This window comes from Gymnogyps californianus, chromosome 4, assembly GCF_018139145.2.
Source record: "Gymnogyps californianus isolate 813 chromosome 4, ASM1813914v2, whole genome shotgun sequence".
Taxonomy (NCBI): domain Eukaryota; kingdom Metazoa; phylum Chordata; class Aves; order Accipitriformes; family Cathartidae; genus Gymnogyps; species Gymnogyps californianus.
Window position 1 is genome coordinate 45,861,921 of NC_059474.1, and position 22,177 is coordinate 45,884,097.

The window sequence follows — 22,177 nt, forward strand, 5'->3', positions numbered from 1 at the left end:
TTAAAAAATTTTATATAAAATTATCATTCACTCATTACCAGTCTCTATATTTGAATTTGCCATCATCACAGGGTGTGTAATTTGAACTTATTTATTTAAAGTTCAAAAAATTACCATGTAGATCAGTTTTATCACATAAGACCACTCATGAATACTTGTGTGCCACTGTTTCCATGGAAAACATTATTTTCAATTTAATGGCATTCCATTTTTATCATTCCTAATTTCTGGTACGGGGTGAGCCTTGTGTTGGTGATGTGCTAAACATTTACAACTGGTCTTATCATGAATCGTGATTGACTTTATTCCTCATTGGATTTCCTGTGAGGATTTAGAAAATACAGTGTATAATCCTCCTATATGTTTATTGGTACTTTATCAGCCTTCTGTGCATTCTTCAAACTGAAAAGGCTTTGTTTGAAAGTAGTCAGTCATCATGGTTAATTAATTGTATCTATCTTAAAGTTTTTTGGATGTTTTAAAGAAAAGTACTATTGGGGGTTAAGTGAATGAATATACTTGATCATTAAAGTGTCAATGTGAGATGTCTTTTAGAGTTGCATTAAACCTGAAGGTGGGGGTGTTTGTTCTGTTCCTGGCTTTTTCGACATCACTTTTTCAATATCTTGTGGCATTACCTGATTTTGGTAAATCAGCAACCTTGACCCAGTTATCATGGAATATTCTTCTCATTGAAAGGAGTTCAATCTTTTAACCTTATTATTGTTTAGCTAGAACTATATTTACTACATGAAATTCAGTTATGCCCCATTCATACAGAGTATAATGACAAAGTTATGACTGAGAGGTTTGTGAAAGTTAAGAAAAGAAAATCTGTTATCGGTATTTTATGCTCACTAATCAGCAGCTTTCACAACGGCTGGGAATTTGTAGGCTCCTGCAAATCAAAAGCTGTTATCCAAGGTAGAAGTTGAATATAGTCTGTTAGGCAAAATTGTCTTTAATATCAGGTCTTCTCTCTGTAACTTGTTTTCCTTATGCATTCTGGAATTAGATAAAAAATGAGACTTACTAGGGATAGACAAACTGATTTTAAAGTGACTCAATTTTTGGTACAATTTTAGTTTAAATTTCAATGCTGATATAGCTTACGGAGAATATATGGTCTCTTGTCTGCCAGATGAGTGACAGGGAACCTAGGGAAGGCCTCCCTCCCAGAAAGATGGGGGCTGAGAAAACTCTGATGCAAATGGTGACATCCTGTGAAGTCGGAAGAAAAAGGACTTCAAGGACATATACAAGCTAGGATGAATTTCTTAGCAGACAGCAAACAGTTGAATTTAGGATGGGAATTAAGTAATAGGTAAAACAAAAATTATATTTTGGTGTAAGCAGCCCAGGAAAGTGAGTGGGATTGGCTTGAGGAAAGCAAAGAAACTGATACTTGGACTGAGTCTAGGTAGAAATTGCAATCCGTAATAAGTAATATGCTATAGTTTGGAGGCGGGGGGGAAATCAAGATGGTTGATACGGAAGATCTTGTGAAAAGCTTTCCATTTTTGCTCTAAAACAAATTCTAATGCAGTTGTCTGAACTTTATGTTTACAACTCCAGAGGGGTTTATTAATTAGCCTGGTCCTATTTCACCCTAGACAATCCTTTCTCTTTATTTCATTTATATTTTATAGTGAAGTTGTTCATAAATGGATTTTCTATTTGTATATGTGTGAGTAGATAGACAAGTCCCAAAACTGCATCCTTTGACTTTGTGCTTATATCATTGGAATAAATTAGTGGTTATCATAATAACTACTATTATTTTCTTCTGACAGCATTGGTTTAATCTCTTTAATCTTTGAAGTTCTCAATTATGCAGATTTAAACTATAGTAGTCAAAATAAGTTCCTTAGATATGAATAACTTAGGAGCAGGGTTTGTTTTTAATTTAGGGCTCATAATTGTTACAAAATCCTAGACGTTTGAGATTTCAAGCTTTTTTTTGCTTTAAGAAAAAAGTAATAATGTGTGGGGTTTGGTTTGGGTTTTTTTTGTTTTTTTTTGTTTTTTTTTTTTTCTTTAACAACATATTATTGTACAAACACGATGATAGGACTTTATTTTCTTTCTTCCTCATGGGAAACTACCTCTTCCATTTCAAGTTAAGGAATTCCTTGGGTTAAGACAGTAGTATTGTTGAGTTATTCAGCTAACAGGGCAACTAATGATAGTCTATGTTCTTATTCTCGCCAGATAATTTACTCTTGACTCGTTATTTTAGTGTCAGCACCATAAACTGCCTCTGACTCAGGCAGTACTGTATTGATGGGTGCTAAGACAGAATTCAGGGGAATTATCACTATATGCTTGCCTAGTGTTTTCTTCCCTGGACATTTGCCATTGGTCGTTATCAGTTACAGGATACTTCTGTTCTTACCATGTGGATTTCTTGATTTGTATTTAGGGTGGCTTTAATACACACCCGTGTTACTGTGATAGATCATGGACCCTGTTTGTAGAGCTATGATGTTGTAAATTCAGACTACATTTCGAGTTTAGACTGCAAAGGTTAATCTTTGTGGTATGTGTCCCGTTGTGTGTGTGTCCCCACCTCATGTTTGTCCCCCATTCCGCCCCACCCCCTTTCCTTTTATCATTTGTCTTCAACCATACTTCGTGAAAAGCATTACCAAGGAGAAGCACTTTTCCAGATTGGGCATTTATCAACTGTTATTCAGTAGGAATATTTGTATTTTAGAAGCTGATCAGGAAAGCTGTATCTTCCTCTATCTGGAGCCTGATAAAATAGCCCAGCTTCATAAGCCCAGATCCTGAGGGATTCTCCAGAAGAGAGTGATCTGTAATAGGGGGAAGTGAGACTAAGTTTCCTTTTCTAAAAATTTGTAAATGCTTGATTTTAAAGTTTAAATCTGTATCTGCAATATGCATTGGATTGTTCTATGCATGACTGTAAAACTGCACGGTCTTGGATGGGACGCTGGAAAAGTTTGAATTTAAGCTATGGTAGTGTTCCAGAGAAGTCAGGACTTGACATTGCAGGCAGCTGATCGCCATTCCAGGTCTTGGCAAAAAGCTATACAGGAAGATCAGAAAAGAACGATCTAAAGAGCTGTTTCTAGATTCTTTGGTTTATAGAAGTCTAAAAGCCATGGGGATCCAGTGTCTGGGTCCACAGTGAGATTCTGGTGGATGATCTCTACAGGACGCACATGGAGATACATAATCACACTTATTGTTATGTTGTTATAACTACTGTTATATTGTTAACTATTGTTATATTGTTACAACTACTCTAAGTAGTTATTTAATATTGATTTATATTGGCTAATGTATTGGTGATCACTGTTTTGAGAACAACCTTTCTCTCATCTTGGAACAAATTAAAAGGTTAGTAGCAATAGAAAACAATCCTGTTAATATTTCTGTACTTAATTTTATATACTCCTGCTATTCTGACACCAAATTGTAGTCTGGTACCATCTTCTAAAGGATGTACTATTGTTCAGAATAAGATCTAAATGTGAATAAAATATCTGAGATAAGATATTGGATGTAAAATAAAGCACTTACTGTCATGATCTCCCTGTTGTCCAGACTAGCATAACTTACTGGAATATTACAGCTCCCTTCTTCCCATACATGAGGACATGTGCGTGTGGCAACAGGTGCATCTTGCCCAAAATTCAGGCAGGAAGTGGCAAAGGTGCATTCCTACAGACTCTGACTTGTGAGCACACTAAGTTGTGCCCCCAAGCCACAAGGCAGATGTAACCATGAACTCCCCTACCCGCGCCCCCCCCCCCCCCCAGTGATAAATCCAAATACGTGAATTCCAGATCTAAAAGAAACTGGCTGACGCTCAGTTCAATATCTAGAATTATTACATAAATAGTATATCTGAATATATTTAAGAAAGGACAAGTAGAATTAATAGGATCAGTGGGTGTGAGTAGTGAGGCAGAGAAATAAAAAGGGAAGAAGTGCTGGGGAGAAATAAAAGGAGATGAGAATAAGAAGAGATGAAAGGAAAGAGAGTGGGCAGAAGGAAGGAAAAAAGTGGAGCCTATTCTAAATGCATCTGAGCCTCTGTGTAGCTGGGAAAGCAACTAGAAGAAAAAGCAAAGATTTATTAACAGTTTTTAAATGGAAGTAAACCAGAGAAGCTGCCAAAATACTGCTTTTAAATATAACAATCTTGTTTAAGGTTCTGTATATGTACAATTTGAATAGATATTTTTTAGAGTGATTATTGATTTGCAAATGAACACTGAGGTTGTTGGATGTCAACCTCCTTGTTTGCTTTCTGTGAAGTATCATTTTCATATATTCTTTTTTTTTTTCCTGAGGAGAGATGCTTTTTGAAGGTATTATTGAAAAGCCATCTTTTCGTCTTTTGAGTGGAACAGATTGTGTCAAATTATAAGTATTTTTCAAAGCGTTTCCCTGGGGAAAAGTATCCTGGTTTTAAGAGTTTTATCTACCTTGACAAATTCCACTTTAGTTGGGCTATTCAAAAGCATTGCTTAGGCTGCTCACAGCTGCAAGTACAGCCCTGTTGTGGGAGTTTGTAGCTTGATCTGGCCCCATCACATTGCTTCCTTGCTCTTCTCTGAAGTTGTTGCTGCTCATTACAGATTCTGGTGCAGCAGAGGAACATTCAATGTTCTCTTCAGCAGAATGATCCCTTCGTACTACTTGTTTCTGTCTACATCATTCCAAAACTGAAAAGTCAGCTACTAAATTTGTAATTAACCCAAAACTCAAATGAAGAAATGCATTGTTGTTGATAATTCTGCTTTGGAAACAAACAAAACCACACTGATATTTAACTGAAGAAGCATAAGTAAGAAAACAAGCAAAACAAAGACTTTCACTTGAACATTTTCTGCCCTACTAATTAAATATAATCATAATTTGAAGACAGTGATATCTGTGCAATCACATATATGCCCATGATGCAGATCCATGGCATCCTCAGCTTAGGGCTCCAGGTACCTTTCTCTGTTTTTTTAATAAGTCTAATGAAGTAAGAATATATTTACAGTCACTGTAGAAAGCAAACGTATCTTTCTTTACATTTCTTCTATAGGTTCACTCACTATAGTCAGCATTTCCAGAATCTACAAAAAAATCCTCAAAATATATTTTAAAATACATATTCCTGGTGTACATAATTTCCAGTGCACAGAAACATGTCATGAAGGGGTTGGTGAAATGCATAGAAGTAGGCAGGATGCATAGAAGTATCAAATTGAACCTGTTCAGAGACTTGGCGATGTGCATAACGAAGTTGAAGTTAAAGTGATGTTATAAGGAAAATTAGTTGTTTTGGGAATTGTGCATTACATTTGGCAAAGATGAACAACTCCTCTCCCCAGAAGAAACAGGATAGATCATGTTATTATATTTATTTTTCTCCCTTCTTGAATGCGTAAGCACAGCTAAAAATGAATGTAAATAATAGTGACACAGAAAATTTCATTCAACCTAAGTAACCTCCAGAATTTTTCTGTTAGTATCTGGTTTTATATGCCTTTTTTTTTTTCCTTTTCCATCTGTGGTTTTTGGCTCTTTTATACATCTTTCTTAAATACCTTTCTCACTACCGTTGCAAAGACTCATCACTGCAATTTTGGAAGATTTGAAGTTTAATTATGTGCATCTAAAAATATTAACTTTAGAAAACTAAACATAGATTCCACAAAAAGTTCTGAGACTAAATTTAACATCCCATCAATGTTACATCAATATTTGGTAATCTTGTTTCCTGCTATTATTAATTTTAAAAACCTGCACATTTCAGTCCAATTCTGCAACAGTTGTTATTAACAATATACTAGCATAACAAGAACTATTTTTCTTTTTTAAAAGAAAACATCTAAAACTGAAGCACAGGCAGTATTTTTTTACCACAATGTCAGTGCTGTTGTGGAGAGTCATCGTATTCGCCATATTCCGAACAAAACCCACTTATTCTCTGCTGAATTTACAATGGATACAAGTGTAAAGTGTTAAATGTTTCACACTAAATGAGAAAATTAGTTTCGAGTCCATGAGGTTTTTTTTGAAATTATAATGTATCTCATTTGAGGTACATATGTTAATATAGCTCAACGATCTGCTAGATTCTCATTTCTGCTTTATTTTTGCCCAGGCCACTTTTAGCGTATGCTGTCCTCTTATCTTAAAACAAAAAAAGACATTTTTTGTGGATTTTAAAAAAGTAACTACCGCTGCAAGAACAGCTCTGTTTAAGAAAATGTCACCGGAAATTGTTGCAATGCTGTGGATGCACAGTGAATACGTGTGTCCATGCAAATGACTGGACACGTGTCTTAGCTGTGGGTGTCATATCATCACATGTCAAGACAGGTATGATTAGAATAGGTCATTTGGCATATTTTCTTAAACAGTGATGTAGCATTCTAGGTGAGCGGGTTTATCATATTTTCTGGGCTGCTGTGGTTTCTGTTGCTTTTGGAAATATTTTTAGTGTACAACTGTTTTAATTATATCTTAGTAATCTTAAGTGTAGTCTTTAAATTGGGATTGAAGTCTAAAAATGGCAATAGGTTATTAGGAAATCAGTGTTTCATTTACTCTGAGATTATCTTCTAAACATACTTCAACTTTTGTTACAACTTTATTGGCTAGAAATATATTGTTGTATAACTTTGAATATTGAGTTTATAAAAGTTGCAAGTTTATATATACACATAAACCTAAGATACCATATCTGACTACTTTCAGATCAGCAATTCCAGTAACATGCATCAAATCAAATTTTAACCCATCACAATAACTTTGAAATTTCCCTTAGGATTCATTGAATGATGCATAAAACCAGTTACAGAACATATTGAGAGGATACGTTAAGGTAGGGCAGGCAGTTTCAGTCTGGTGAGATGATAGTAGAAACAGGAGGAAGAGAGATTTCTTATTTACCAGCTCCTTTACTGTCTCTTCAAGAGATGTAAATTCATAAAAGCTGGAATTCCATTCTTCTTTGTAAGGAAAAAGAACTGGTCTGTCAGTCAGGATATGCAAAGTTTGGATTGTTTTGCTTATCCCTAATAAATAATCTATGAGAAACAGGCTGTCGATGTTATGGGAGTAGATTACTGATTTCCCCTGCAACAGAAGACTTTGAAGCCATATAGATCGTGAGTTGACTTTCTTGGCCTGTGTTTTCCTCTAGGCTGAAAAAGTTCTCATAAGAATTGAATGGCCCCTGGAACCTCAAAGGATTCTCATAACAAGCCAATCTGTAGGGTGAACCCTTTATCTGCACTATTGTAAATATCCTTACCATAAGCAGTAATGACACTTTTCAAAACATGCTCAGGTTTACCTAGTATTCCTGTAGTACTGATACAAGAATATTAGGCAAAACCTAATACATATGGATTTGTTTATGTTTTCCAAAGTGGCTTTAGCCAGATTTGAAAGGTATATCTTTACAAGTTTCTTATTTCATGTATTTCCTGTCCATAAAGCAATTCTCCAACTGTCTGATCTGGTTCAGATGTTGATACAAAGTAACCATGGTAGAGTGGTCACCTGAGAAACCCGATGAATATATTTGGGTTGTCAGCCGATGCTGCTAATACTGCACTTCTGGCAATTCTTGATCTTGTGTGATGTATTAAATGAGGTGCAGCCCACAGCTGCACAGAAACATTCTGTGTTTCTCTATACGATGACAAGGGAGTCTTAAAGAATCAACAGCTCCTCATATTTCCCTGAACAATGCTTCTGAACTATTTTTTAATGATCCTAGTGCCCTGCAGAGCAAGTGAAAGTATATGTTTTATGGATTTTTATAAAGACTTAAGTGAATCGTTGTAGTCCATGTTGCACTCATTTATAACTTGAGTCCTGTTGAGTGCTTTAGGCTGTGCAGATTTGTGAGAAACATAAGGTCCTGAGGAGGAGTTTGATTCAATGGACATAGCAAGTGAAATTAATTTAATTAAAGTAAGAATGAAATTTAAAACACATGTATAATGAGCTTTGAAGTTTTGTTTTAGTTTTATCAGTTTGTGAATTAGAAATTAGCAAAAAGTTATTATCGCTGATTTTCATAATGGTTGCCATCATTCACATTTAAAAAAAACATAGTTAAAACAAGCATTTGTAATATTTAAGCAATGCAGAAAAGATTCTTTGACGTTCAGAAATAATCCTATTAAAAGCAATTAAAAATATCAGAAGGGTCAATGCACCTACTGAGTAAAATGATTTTTGGGAGGTAGTACCCACTGTTCATTAATTCAGGTGCATTACAGTTAAATTACTTTTTTCATTAAAACTGTTAAAATACCTTAAAATATGTTTTGCTTAGTTACAAATAGAGCATGTAAACACTGTAAAGAAAACTTAGAAATCACATTCGCTGGGTGAATTCTATGTAAAATAAAGCAGCATGCCACCCAGTGGGGTGGGAGGAGGAAAGGAAAAAAGTAAAACTTGTGGGTTGAGATAAGAACAGTTTAATAACTAAAGTAAAATAAAAAATACACTACTAACTAAGAATAATAATAATAATATAATTGTAATGAAAAGGAATGTAACAAAAAAAAAAGAAATAACACCCAAGAAAAGACAAGTGATGCACAATGCAGTTGCTCACCACCCGCTGACCGATGCCCAAGCAGTGATCCCCTCCTCCCAGCCAGCTCCCCCCTGTTTCTATACTGGGCATGACGTTCCATGGTATGGAATACCCCTTTGGCTAGTTCAGGTCAGCTGCCCCGGCTCTGCTCCCTCCCAGCTTCTTGCACACCTGCTTGCTGGCAGAGCATGGGAAACTGAAAAAAATCCTTGGCTTGAGATAAGCGCTACTTAGCAACAGCTAAAACATCAGTGTGTTATCAACATTATTCTAAATCAACACTAAATCCAAAACACAGCACTGTACCAGCTACTAAGAAGAAAATTAACTCTATCCCAGCCGAAACTAGGACATGGTCCCAGGTCCAGCTAGTCCAATACTTTCTCTCAACCATGGAGTTAAGTTAATATCTAGAGAAGTGTAAGAATAACATCATTATACTTTGTTCATACTCTCCCAAGTGCTGGTGCGATCTCTTCCTGCACAGGTAAGCTTCTGGAATCCGCAATATCCTTTAGAAAAGAGTTTTTTCAGATCTATCACTTCAAGCATGAAAACTACTGTCCTTCATTTTGAACCTGGCCTCCCACTTGCTTATTTTGATGGCTTTCTAGTCTTAGAAGAAACAATAAGCCACCAATACCTTTTCCAGCTTTTCCATGACAGCTATGATTTTATAGACTCCTGTCAAAGCCCTCTACGTCATCTGTTTTGTAAAGAAAAATCCAAGCCTATTTGATATTTTTTCATATTTTAACTGCTCTATACCCTTATCATGCTTGCTTTTCCTCTGAGTTTTTATCTACTTTGCAGAGCTACATATGGTATTCATGTGGACAAACCATGGAGCAAAATTATGGTTTTTCTGTTTGCTTTTAGTTCCTTTCCTAAGAATTCCTAGTCTTTGATTTAAATTTTTCTCAGCTAAAGAGGACAGAGTTGATAAAACTACTTATCATGACTCCACTGTCTCTCTCCTGCCAAGTCAACTTACAGCCAATTGATCTAGATTTGAAGGATTGCTTTTGCTGTTGTATAATACTTCCCCCCCCCATTGAATTTACCTACCATTTTATTGTTCTAGTTCTCAGTCTCATAAAGTCCTCGAGCTACTTCTCACAGTCTACATTCATTCTTACTACTTCAAAGAACCATTAAAAATATAGACTTTGCTTCAATGGTAAACACTTCATTAGTGCATACATTGATAAACTTTTGTAAGATATAATCATCTATATTTTATTTAGTCCTTTTACTTCAGCCGATTTTTTTTAAAGTTTTTTTAAAAAAATTTGCTTATGTGGTCATTTTTGGTCCTAACAAAATCAGAAGATGAAAGCTGTTTCAATAATAAAAGAATTTGATGCTAAATTCACTAAAGCAAGAGGTCAGCTGACATATTCTACTTTATCCTGATTTTTAAACCCCAAAGTATTCTTAATGTTTCTAGGTGTTTGAATAAAGAATACTGCATTCTATATTTGTAAGAGGAAATAGAAACTACAGGTTTTTTGCTTCATATTTGTCTTTCAGAGAAGATCTAAGTTCTTCCATGAAATAAATGTTTCCTAGCATGACCTATCAATCACTCTCCATTAAATCTCATTGACTAGTATTATAAATAAATGCAGACAGGATTGTGTTCTCTTTCATCGTTTCTGTTAATTTTCTTTATGGAATTGGTTTGTACAGGACGTCCTAAAAACATGAGCTATTACAATATAATTGTCAATAAAAAATGATTTTCAAGTCTCTTGTCAGCAAAGATGAAAGATGAATAAATGTTAATTATAATGGTAAGTCTGTTAAGAGCTTTTGGTTTTGAATAACAACCATATTGCCATAATATAAAAGTAGAATCCTCTGCTATGCTGGCCATAAGGCTGGAAATAAGATCTCCTGAATTTTAATCCAAGCTCTGCAGCTAAAACATTAAGGAGTTGTGAAAAAGTTATTTATGCTTTTTTTTTTCTTGTGTGTGCTGTTAAATGGATTATGAGAACAGAAAAACTCCTTTGCTGGCCTAAGACCCTGGAGAACAGCCACTCATGAACCATGTTCTGTTACTTCTCGTACTGAAACATTCTACTAAATATGCGAATAATATGTTTATAACAAATTCAAAGCAGAAGATACAGCAGAAAATGACAAAATTAGTCATGCTAATGGTGATGTGTGCTGATTTTAAAATTGCTGTAAAAGAACAGCAAAATGACGCTGATGAAAAAGCTTTTGTTATGTCATTTTGAGGAATGTGGGATCAGTGCCGGAAGAGGAAAAGGCACATTACCTAGCTGCATTTCAGCTATTTCAAGCCACCAAGTAATGCTATCCATTAACTACAGAGCTTACTGTAGTCCATAGACAAAAGGCTTCTTTGTTTGATTTTAAAAGGTGGTTGCTTTTAAATTAGGTTTGAAATAAGCAAACAAAATAAATACAGGCTTAATGTGGTCTTCGTTTCAGATAGTGGGTACCAGTCTGCATAATGTTCATTAGTTTAGACTCAGAAGAGTGTTTTGTGGCTGCTATGAATAAATACACACAACTTATGTAAGTATATGAGAAGGTTCAAATTGTACATTTGTTAATGGAATTAAATTAACTGAAACAGTCTACAGTTGCATGAGATCTTCCTCCCTTTAATAGATAATCAATTATAAAGTAATATACAAAGTCCCAATTTAACATTTTCTCATAGTTTTTTAGCTTTCAAAAACTTTTATTCAGAGTGATATTGTGGCTTTTCTTTACTGGTCATAAGATACAGTAAGGAACCACTTAATCTCAAGAAATTTCACAAGCTTCAGTGTTTCTTCTCCTAGTAGCCTGATTTGGTATTTTAAGATCACACATGAGTTTTATGATTGTGTACCATCCCCTACAGACTGTTTTGGGCCATCAAAGGAGTTGGAGATAAAATTTTTTTCATGTATAGGGAGAGAACTGTAATAGCCCAACTTTTACGACCTATTCGTTAACTCCTTCAGAAAACTCAAATAAATCCAAGTGTAACAACTCTTTTTATAAATATGCTCATTTTAGAGCATCAAAATGTTCCATGTGATGTGCCTCAGTCCATTGTACTTAAGATAAAATCAGAAAAGTTGATCAAAGCACTGCACAGCTATCACTATTTTTTTTTCCCTAGCACTACCCTACCCCTCCAGCTATGGTTTAAAAATAGTGATGTCATTTTATCTGTTGGCTTACAAGAATATTGATATAGCTTAACTTATACAAAGAATGATAACTCAAGATGCATTACTCTTGAACAAATAATACTTAAAGTAATGTTCCATTATTGATTGATCCCTATTGCTGTTGGGATATTTTTGCAAAATGTCAGCTTTGAAAACTCCTTTTCCCTGCCTTTCACAGTTTAATTACTAAATATTGGGCAAACTAAGAAAATTTAAGCCCTTACACTCTAGTCTAATTGATCATCATTTACAGTATTTTAATACCTTCCTCAGAATTATTTATGCTTAGCTGCTTTCACTTGTATTGGTCAATAAATTTTAAAAATTCTCCTAAGGTGAGCTGCATGTAGAGCTAAAAGCTTTATGAGTGAACACACTCACTTTGTACGTCTCCATGTATTTTAGGTTGTAAGCTATTTATGGAAAGCTATTTGAATGCATTGTCTATACCTTTCAAGAATTCCTGTCTATGGGACATGATGAGATGGACAAATACTTTAAGCTTAAAAACAAAAGTAACAATGATGTATGTAGTAGTTGCGTTCTACAGACGTATTGACTGAAGTTTTTCAGGAAAAGATATGGATTAGTTGATACATTGCACTTTTTTCATTCAAAATATTGCGTACAGTTTAATTTCATGTGTTTTCAAGAAGGATGAATTCAAGCTGGATCAAATACAGTGAAAACTTCAGTAATGAAAAACATGATGGCAGAACCACAAGAACTTGACTTGGTACCATTAAGCAGAATGAAGGGGAGGGGAGTATGCAGAATGGCTGTAGCAGCCAGGAGATTTGTCAAACCCTTTCAACCATGTAACACACTTTCCTCAACCAACGCAGGAGTGTCTTATATTTAAACCATTAGGGTTTTTTTAATCTTGGGTATTTTTGAGCCCCTTCAGTAAGAGTTCTTTTTTCCTGGTCAGTGTTAATGTTTTAAAATGTCTTCCCAGTAATTAACACTTACTCTGGTTTCACCACTTTTGTCCTCTTTTATAATCACCTCTTTTTATGTTTCTTCCAACCAGATATTTTTACCTATTCTATTGTTCATATCTCCTAACTATACCTCTAGCTTTTACTTAAATGGGTTTTTTTCATTTTTTTGTTTGCCTTTCTCCCCTTTATCTGAAAGAACGTATCCAGTGACTTTTTGTAGTTAAGAACCAGGGATGCGTGTCAGACTGATATTGCATCTGGAGGAGTTACAAACAAACTCATTAGTACAGTGTACCATAGTAGAGCATTCACGCTTCTGATAACAGCAAGCTATAAAGGGGTAAAATCTACTGGCTACTTACATATAATATTACTGCTCTGTAACCAACAATATCCTAATTTATGTTTTTCTTGGTGTTGGTATTAGTAAACTGAATTAATTTCACTTCCAATTTTTCTAAACCTTTACTCTGCTTTTTCATTTAAAATTAAATAATCAAAATGTTTGAGACTAAACTTCAAAGAATTATCATTGCTCTACAAGGGCAATATGGAGAGAAAGCTAGGAGTCATCCTAGCAAGTGGTATCTCCCAGTGCCATGGCTTCAGTCTCTGGCAAAAAAGTATTTGCTCTCAGAAGAAGGGTTATTTCTTTCAGGGGGGAAAGAAGAGATGGTAAATACATCATTTAGTTCCTGGGCCTATCTCTTGTGTTTCCAAAGGAATGACATGGAGCCTGGGCTCTGACAGAGGTGCTGCCCTGTGCACCTGAGAATGCTTTGCCCACACCGCACCCTTCCCCCCACACCGGTGTTTGCCTATTCCACCCTGGCTGCAGACAGTTCATGAACAGGGATTTTCAGGGAGTTACCTGTCAAAGAGCTCTGCTTCAGGAACTGCTCTGTAGGCTTAGGGCTTTTTGGGTTGGGTGGTTCTTTTTTTTAGGATATTTTTTTTTTTGCGTATATTTTAGGAGAAAATATATGCAATAGTTTTATCTTTGTAAATTAAAGTTAGAATATAATTTATATATAATATTTTTCCTATTAAATAATCATTTAAAATATACATAATTGTGCATATATTGAGGTTTTTTACTTAAATGTTATTCAGTATTTTGAGGGAAAGCAGTGATTCTAGTACATTTATTAGAGTGGGGTTTTTTTAATAACTTTTGTCATGGTTTAACCCCAGCCAGCAACTAAGCATCATGCAGCTACCTCCCCCTCCCCGCTCCTAGTGGGGTGGGGAGGAGGAGAGGAAAAAAAAAAAAGTAAAACTCAGGGGTTGAGATAAGAACAGTTTAATAACTAAAGTAAAATAAAATACACTACTAACTAATAATAATAATAATATAATAATAATAATTGAATGAAAAGGAATATAACCAAAAAGAGGAAATAACACCCAAGAAAAGACAAGCGATGCACAATGCAATTGCTCACCACCCGCTGACCAATGCCCGAACAGCGATCTGCCCCTCCTGGCCACTCCCCCCTGTTTCTATACTGGGCATGACGTTCCATGGTATGGAATACCCCTTTGGCTAGTTCAGGTCAGCTGCCCCGGCTATGCTCCCTCCCAGCTTCTTGCACACCTGCTTGCTGGCAGAGCATGGGAAACTGAAAAATCCTTGGCTTGAGATAAGCGCTACTTAGCAACAGCTAAAACATCAGTGTGTTATCAACATTATTCTAAATCAACACTAAATCCAAAACACAGCACTGTACCAGCTACTAAGAAGAAAACAAGCTCTATCCCAGCCAAAACCAGGACAACTTTTAAGAAATATGTAACATCAGTGCATTGACCAGTTCCAGGCAGGACAACTGTTTCTTAATTTTACAAAGTCTTGCATTCAGCTGTTTTATTACAATATAGGTGTGTGACAGAGGTTGTAAATGGAATATAAAAATATTGTATTGAAGATTGAGAGTTATTTAAATAATTCTTAGGGAGTTCTCTAGCAAAATTGGTGTTATCATCTTACATCATTATTATTATCATTATTATTATGTATGGCAAGGCTATCATTACTATTAAAAATGTGGCAGTTTAAAAAAAATAAAAATCAGATTAACTGTTAACATCAACAAAAAAATACAGTAATGTCTGTCTCTATTTTGATTTCAGAATACCATCTTTGCTAAGGTAGCAAATGTTAAGTTTTACACCTGATAGATGTTCCCTTTTCTAGTGTTGCACTCTAAAAATTATTACATGTCTATAATAGTTACTGGCCTTCTGTATACAGGCATCCATAGTAATACTGGAGTTAATTGAAAAAAGACTTTGAATTCTTGTGGAATTTAAATGGGCTATCTCAGTTTATCATGTGAAGGTTAGCATTTTTCATAGCGGGCCCTATAGCACAAGCTGATTTCATGATCGTTACTTCGTGACTTTCCTAAATAAAATAGTGACTTTAGAAACAGATAATTACCCCTTTATAAATGGAGTATCAGAATATTTATCTGCCTTTTGAGATCTTTGCATAGTGAATTCAATAAAGAAGAAAAATATTTTAACTATCAGTTGTCTACCAGAAGTTGAGAGTCATTCAGTAGCCATGCAGGTATGTCTCAGGAAGTCTGCATGATAGTGTCACTGAAGAACCATCTCCTATAACATAGGAGCTGAAATGCTTCTGATGATGCAGTAAATTTTAAAAACTACAGTAAATAGCACAATATTCAACTTAATAAATTTTCTTTTCCTTAGTGTAACAAATTATGTCAGATAATGCGTCTGGTTAGAAAAAAAAGAGTCAATCTCATTTGTGCATGTCTGGTGGGCAGTATCACTTGAGTTTTGAGTCATAGAACATTCTTTCTGGAAAAGAAAAGAATCAGCTTTTTTTTTGGTCTAAATATAAAATTAATATTTTTAATCGCACAAAATTGAACCATTGAATTCAATTATAGAACAACAAAGCTTTCTTTCCTGAAGATATTGACATGCCTCTCTGCTGCTTGCATTTTGGGGGGAAAAAAAATAAAAAATGTGTTAATTACAAAGTATTGTTTTTAGAAGGCTACAAAGAACCTATAAAGGATCTTAGCTTGCTTATAGGTTGCTGCTTTGCTATACTGGAAGGATTAATGTCTCTTTTATATGAAAGTAATTTGGTAATGAAAAGAGAATAGATACACGATGCCTTTTGTAGTTTGCTTAAAAAATGAAAGATTAAAAACCTAGAGATTTTTCATGCTTTAGCAGCTGAGTGGAAAAATTGCTATTTGGATGATCTTTAATTCCTATATAGCTCTTTTGTCTAATATGACAAAATCCTTACAAATGTAGAATTTTATAGGTTATGTTTAATCAGGCATACCACAAGTGAAAAGACAATTCTCAGCTGTTCAGCCTCTAACCTATAGGTAATAACACAAGAGGGAAGAGTATACAATGTCATCAGATTAATGTGTATCACTCTTTTTTTATGTAAGTGTCTAAATGAGTTGTGGGACATAGAAGTGATGGGGCCTTCTATTGATATTAGAGCTGTTTAGTCTATGGATTAGTAGAGGAAGTTTCAAGGTCTGGACTCTCATTACACATGTCTAAATTTTTAAAAGATTATTTGAAAACTTGAATAATGATAAACTTTTGTTTAAGCTGAAAAGTGAGAATTTTTTTCCCTTGAATTGAAATGAACATGGATGCTTACATAATTTATTTTTTTCTTGTTGAAATTTGTTCAGTTACTTTGGTTGTAGTTTGTGTTATGGTACAAAGGTAGTTACTGAAGTAATGCATTATTTTTCTTGCAATGTGAAATACCAGAGGCAATCAAAAATAGGGGAAGATATACTTTCCATAGTGTTAAGTTGAAAGGGTTGAGAGTACGTCTCTACTAATATTATTTACTTGTTTTTGCATCAAGTAGATTTGTTCCAAAATTGTATGCCAAAGGTTTCCTTAAATTAAATATAAAAATACTTTTCCTTTAAAGGCTGCACACTCTGTATTTACCAGCATATTTGTTCACACTATATTTAATTTCATTAGGATTTTCTTTTTTTTTTTAACTTATAAAATTTACTTTGTATTGCAATCACACATTTTTTTCAGATGTTTCACATACTATGCCATAAACTGTCTTTGCTCTCACAAGATATTAAGTGAGTTTGAATTTGCTGCGCTGGTGTTAATTTTAGAAATGGCGGATACTTTTCAAGAGCAATGTTGAATTTTCTTCATGATTCAAACAATAACTATGAATGTGAAAAAGCAGTTTTGTGTTCCTCAAATGTCTCATTGATTGAATTTTCTCATACACATGCATCCATGCAGAACATGTGTGTTTGCATGTATTCTTGGTGGTTTTGCTTCTAAATGTGTTAGCAATTAGTCTGTCTTGAAGAAAAACCAAAACACACACACACACTCCAACCCCAAACAAAAACCTATGACACACTTTTGAAACAGCCTCCTCTAAATTTACTGTTTTACACATATTTTACATTGGGGTATTCTAGGTAATACTAAGGCTTGGCAAGCCTTGTGAAATAGCTTATCAACACCAGCAATTTCTACTGTGTTGCACAGTAAATGCAAAAAATAAGCAGCAAATATTTGTGGACTGAGATAATTCACAACATTTCAGGTGATGCACTACATTTACTTCAGGTTTGTTTTTAACTGTTATACAGTATTGTACTCCGTACTTCTACCAGGTGCTATAGTCCATCCTGGTTGTTGATTCTGTTCCTTGGCAGACAGAGCAGTTTTGGAATTGATGCAATAAAGTGCTCTGTTTTTTTCAGTTTTTCTTTCCCTGCCCCCCCCTTTTTCTCTTTTTTTTCTGTATTTAGAGAGATTTATTCAAGTACACAACTATTTATTATTCTGGCTCTGAATTTCTGCAGTTGTAAAAGGAATTGTGTTTGACCAGAGAAATGTAGTAGAAATTATTTTAACACTGTTTTTTTAAAAATGACATTAACTAATGTGTTTGGACTATGATTAATGCATATTCTTCTGAAACTGAAATGGGAGAGATTACTATTGTCAGTTTGATCTGGAAACCATGTTTTCACTGATATCAAGGAAAAAGCCCTGTAAAAACTGGCTTACCAGAAAAGAAATCTTGTACCTTAATTTTATATTCTGAATGCAGAATTCACTTGGTTGTCCATTTCAGTCTCAGTGCTGTATGTTTCGTACTCTGAGCTCAGTTTGTATTTTTCTTTTCTGAAAATGAACCCATATGAATGACTCTTCTAGCACTATTGCCATCTTAGTTCAGATGAAGGTGCTGACTACTCTGCTGCATTGGCCTTAACTGTCAAATAATGTCCAGTGTCTGACTTTGGGTACACTGTCATGTTTATTACAGTCTTACCTCTGAAATTCATTTTCATGTTAAATGCTTCTCTTCTTACAGGGTGATACTTGTCAGTCAATTTAATTGAAATGTCATGCTGACCTTTATTTGAAATACTCTGAACTTCCTGTGGTTGTTGGAAGTCCTTTTTGCTTTGATTCCAATTAAAACCCTTAAATTACCAGTGTACAAAACCTGCATGCTAATTAACCTTATGAAACTGTCTGCTAATTAATCTTACAAACAATATATCTTTTGCAGAGGTAGTTCAGCTGAGTCTGCCTGAAGATCAAAAACTAAGCACCACTGCAGCAACAGTGGGACAAAGTGCTGTCTTAAGTTGTGCGATCCAGGGAACTCTGAGACCTCCCATCATCTGGAAGAGGAACAATGTCGTTCTGAATAGCTTAGATTTGGAAGATATCAATGTAAGTAAGAGAAAGCTCTATTTAACAGCTTATTATCAAAACTTTTCATAAAGAATAGAAAAGTGATATGTAAGAAGCTCCATACTCCTGATGTTTCAAAGAAAAGAAATGGAAATGATATGCCTGCCAAACTCAGAGTTTTTATTTTACAGTGTATTCAAACCCTTTTTGTTAAGTATAGAGAAAACATGTTTCACAGACCAATCATTTAAAATAATAAATATAGCAATAAAAGCACATAAGGACAAAATCGCAGCCCAAAATACAATCAGCATTATACATTCAGGATTATACAGTCTTCAAACATCTAAAAGAAAAAAGAAATCTGTGAAACAAACATTTGAAGAAATGCATAGTGACTTAGTACAAACAGATCCTAATAATATTCTCTTGTAATTATTCAATAAAAATGCATTTTTTCCAAAATAAGTATTTTACTACAAAATTGGTTGTTTTGCTCGTTCCTCCAAATACTCAGCAGTGTATGTGATACTTCTCAAAGAATCACCAGTGAATATTAGTATAACTTAGAAATCTTTTTTTAGGAAGGCAAATATTTGCCACCTAACTTTGCCATGACCTCAAAATATGGAGCAAAATAGAAAATGAAAAACATAATTACATCTTCTGACAAAACTCTATAAATAAGCTTTCAGCTGTATTTTGTTTGCTGGTGGGTATGCTTACTTTTCTTTGGCCATTTTATATTAGCAAAATTACAAATGTGGATAAACCATTACATCAGGGGTTGTGCTTGCTCTCTGGCTCAACTAAGTCTGAAATCACTGGAACTGTTACATATGTGGAATATCATCACAATCAAATATCTAGTTTGTTTATTTTTATTTCATTTTCTTATGAATGCTTTTATTTCTAAGGTGGCAATTGTACTCTCACATCACCTTTGTTTTGTTTGTTGTTTTTACATTAGTTCTGTTTGTAAACTGAGCTTCCTCACAGTGGTGCTTTGTAAAATAAGGGACAGTTTCAAAGCCCATCTTCCTTGAATGGTAGCTTTAAGTCACTTGAGAGGCTTAGGATAAAACCAGCATCCTCTGAGAAGTTCTCAGTTAAATACTTGTTGCTTTTGTTAGTTTGGTATTAATCATATGACTGATGTTCAAAAGTGTCTTGCCCACGTTCACAAGCTCCCTTCTGCAACATTTGTTAGCTTTCTGTAAATATTCATGATGCTTGTAAATAATGATTTGGAGTTCTTACTAATCACTTCTAAGTATAATACATGGCATGAGCTGTAGATAGAAACAGGAACATGCATCTGGACACAGAGAAATAAAAGGGAAATGATGAATGGAAATAATGAAGCTAACAGCTCAGTTTCAAACTGAAAGATTCAGTTGACTATTTGCAGATGTGAAAAGAGCAAGTGTTTTCAAAGCCTGATACATACATTTTGAGTATGAAAATTAAAAAAAAAAAAAAAACCAAACCAAAACAACAGAGAAACTTCTTGTGCCTGGTGCAGGTACCCAGGTGTTGGCAGCGGGGGCTGCAGGGGTGGCCTCTGAGGGAAGAAGGACATAGCCAGTTCCAGCTGGTTCCAATGGACCCACCGCAGGGCAGAGCTGAGCCCCTCAGCCACACTTGCAGCACCTCTGGGAAAACATTCAAAAAAGGGCATAAAACACCAGAGAGAGAGAGAGGAGCAGAGAACAAAAAGAACGAGAAACAGCAGAGGGAAGTCCAAGGCTGGAGGAGCAGGAGGTGCTCCATGGTGGAGCAGATATCCACAGCAGCCACACTGGAGCAGGTTTATCTTGAAGGACTTCAGCCCATGGAGAGTCCTGGCTGGAGCAGACAAAAAGGATGAGGAGAAAGGAGACGCAAAGAGAAACTGCTGTGTACCAACTGTACCACTCCAACCTTCTGCACTACTCGGGTGGAGGGTAAAGGAGTTGCGAGTGAAGGAGTGAAGTTGAGCCTGGGGAAGGGGGGGATGAAAGCTGTTGTTTTAACAATGTATGTCTTTTTGTTTCCCACCACCCAAATTAGTAATTGCTTGTTTATTTTAGTTGGCAATACATTAAGCTAAATTTCCCAAGGTCGAGTCTGGTTTGCCCACTATGGTAATTAGTAAGCAATCTCCCTCTCTTTATCTCAACCCATGAACTTTCTCATTCATATTCCTCTTATTTTCTCCCCCTGTCCTGCTGTGAGGGGTGGAGGAGGAATGCGTAAGCAAGCAGCAGGGTGGGAGTTTGGCTATTAGCCAGGACCAACCCGGCGCACTTCTGAAGTACTTATCACAGCTGGAATAGAGTCGCGTATGGAATTTTTGAGGACTCATAGGATGCCCAATTTGAAGTTAGATTGCAGTGGTGATCAGACGTTCAAAGCAAAGTTGAAATTGCTAGAATCGGCCAGATTTGTTTATATTTAATAGGAGAGGAGGAATGTGTGATGGTGTACTGGATTGACAACCCACAAACATAAAAAAAAATGTCTGCAAAGTGATACCTGAGTGCTGGGATGATGTCTGTGTATGCATTTTGTGTACAGGTACAGTAAGAACTGTAAAGGGAGTAAAAGCTTCCAGTGACAGGAGCGCATAATTCTGAAGATGAATGTATTCATCATTTATTTGTTAGCTTAAGAAAAACATAAACAAACTGGAATGCTTGGAAGTCTTTTTAAGCAAAAATTATGTTATAGCTTAGTCTTTTAATATTAACAGTTTAGTTATGAGTCAAATATAGAAAGAGAATGATAGATCCAATATCCATGGGGTGAGGCACTAAAATTAATAGCACTCATATATAGGCGATATTCATCTAATATGTCTTTGTAGATAAACTAACAAAGGGTGGAAGAAAGAGTTAATGGAGTCTGGGTACAAAAAAAAAGAACAGGCAGAAAGACATTGAGTTAAATTAGTCCCCAGAGTCTCTTTTCTTCAAAATTTATTTTACATGTTTCACTGTTTGCACTGATTTGATCCCCCTATATTTATTTCTAGATCTTCCCTTGGTTTGTTTCTTTTTTTTTTTCTTCCTTATTTCTTTGGTCATTCCATACCTTTCTGAACCTTGTTCATCATATATTCCCTGTTTGGTTCTTATAGTTTCACATTTGCTTAAAGGTTGTTATGTAGCCATAATTTAGTATCCATTCAGGCAACATAATAAAAATAAAACCTTGGGGAAAAGAAAAATAATTGGACAAAAAAGAGTGATGGTTTATATTTCACTGTGGAAAATGAATTTAGTACTTAAATAAATATTAACTTCAAAGGAACAAATGCAGAGGGAAACATAGTGTGCTCCAGTTTATGTCACAATTTAACCACCAAAGAATGTGTTGTACTTAGGCAATTTTAAAAATTCAAAACCCCTAAGTCCTTGTATAATTTAAGACGTCCCCAGAGGCAATGTATTCTAGGCTTTACTATGGCTATATTATAAAATACAGTCATGTTTGCCTAACTCTGGGAATTATTTACTCAGTTATACAAGAACCACATCCGTGCATCTCAAGACTAATAATGTTGTGTAAATAGTAGTACACTTTCTGAAAAAACATGACAAGCACTGACCTGGGAAGACAGATAATTTTTTTTTTTTTTTCCCAGCAAAATGCATCAGAGCTCGTCATAACCGGAAGTCAGCACATACACAGGAAACCAATCAGACTAAGCAGTAGCGACAATGTGATTTTGTAAA

At 35.1% G+C, this 22,177-nt stretch overlaps 1 protein-coding gene across 2 annotated transcripts in view; it reads left to right on the plus strand.

Annotated features, from left to right (window-relative positions):
• FSTL5 (follistatin like 5) overlaps positions 1-22,177 on the plus strand; it is a 438,275-nt gene that overhangs the window by 322,791 nt on the left and 93,307 nt on the right. For both annotated transcript variants that reach the window (XM_050895669.1, XM_050895670.1), the window contains one exon: positions 18,331-18,497. In XM_050895669.1, the coding sequence (XP_050751626.1) occupies positions 18,331-18,497 (167 nt within the window). The remainder of the gene's footprint in view (positions 1-18,330; positions 18,498-22,177) is intronic.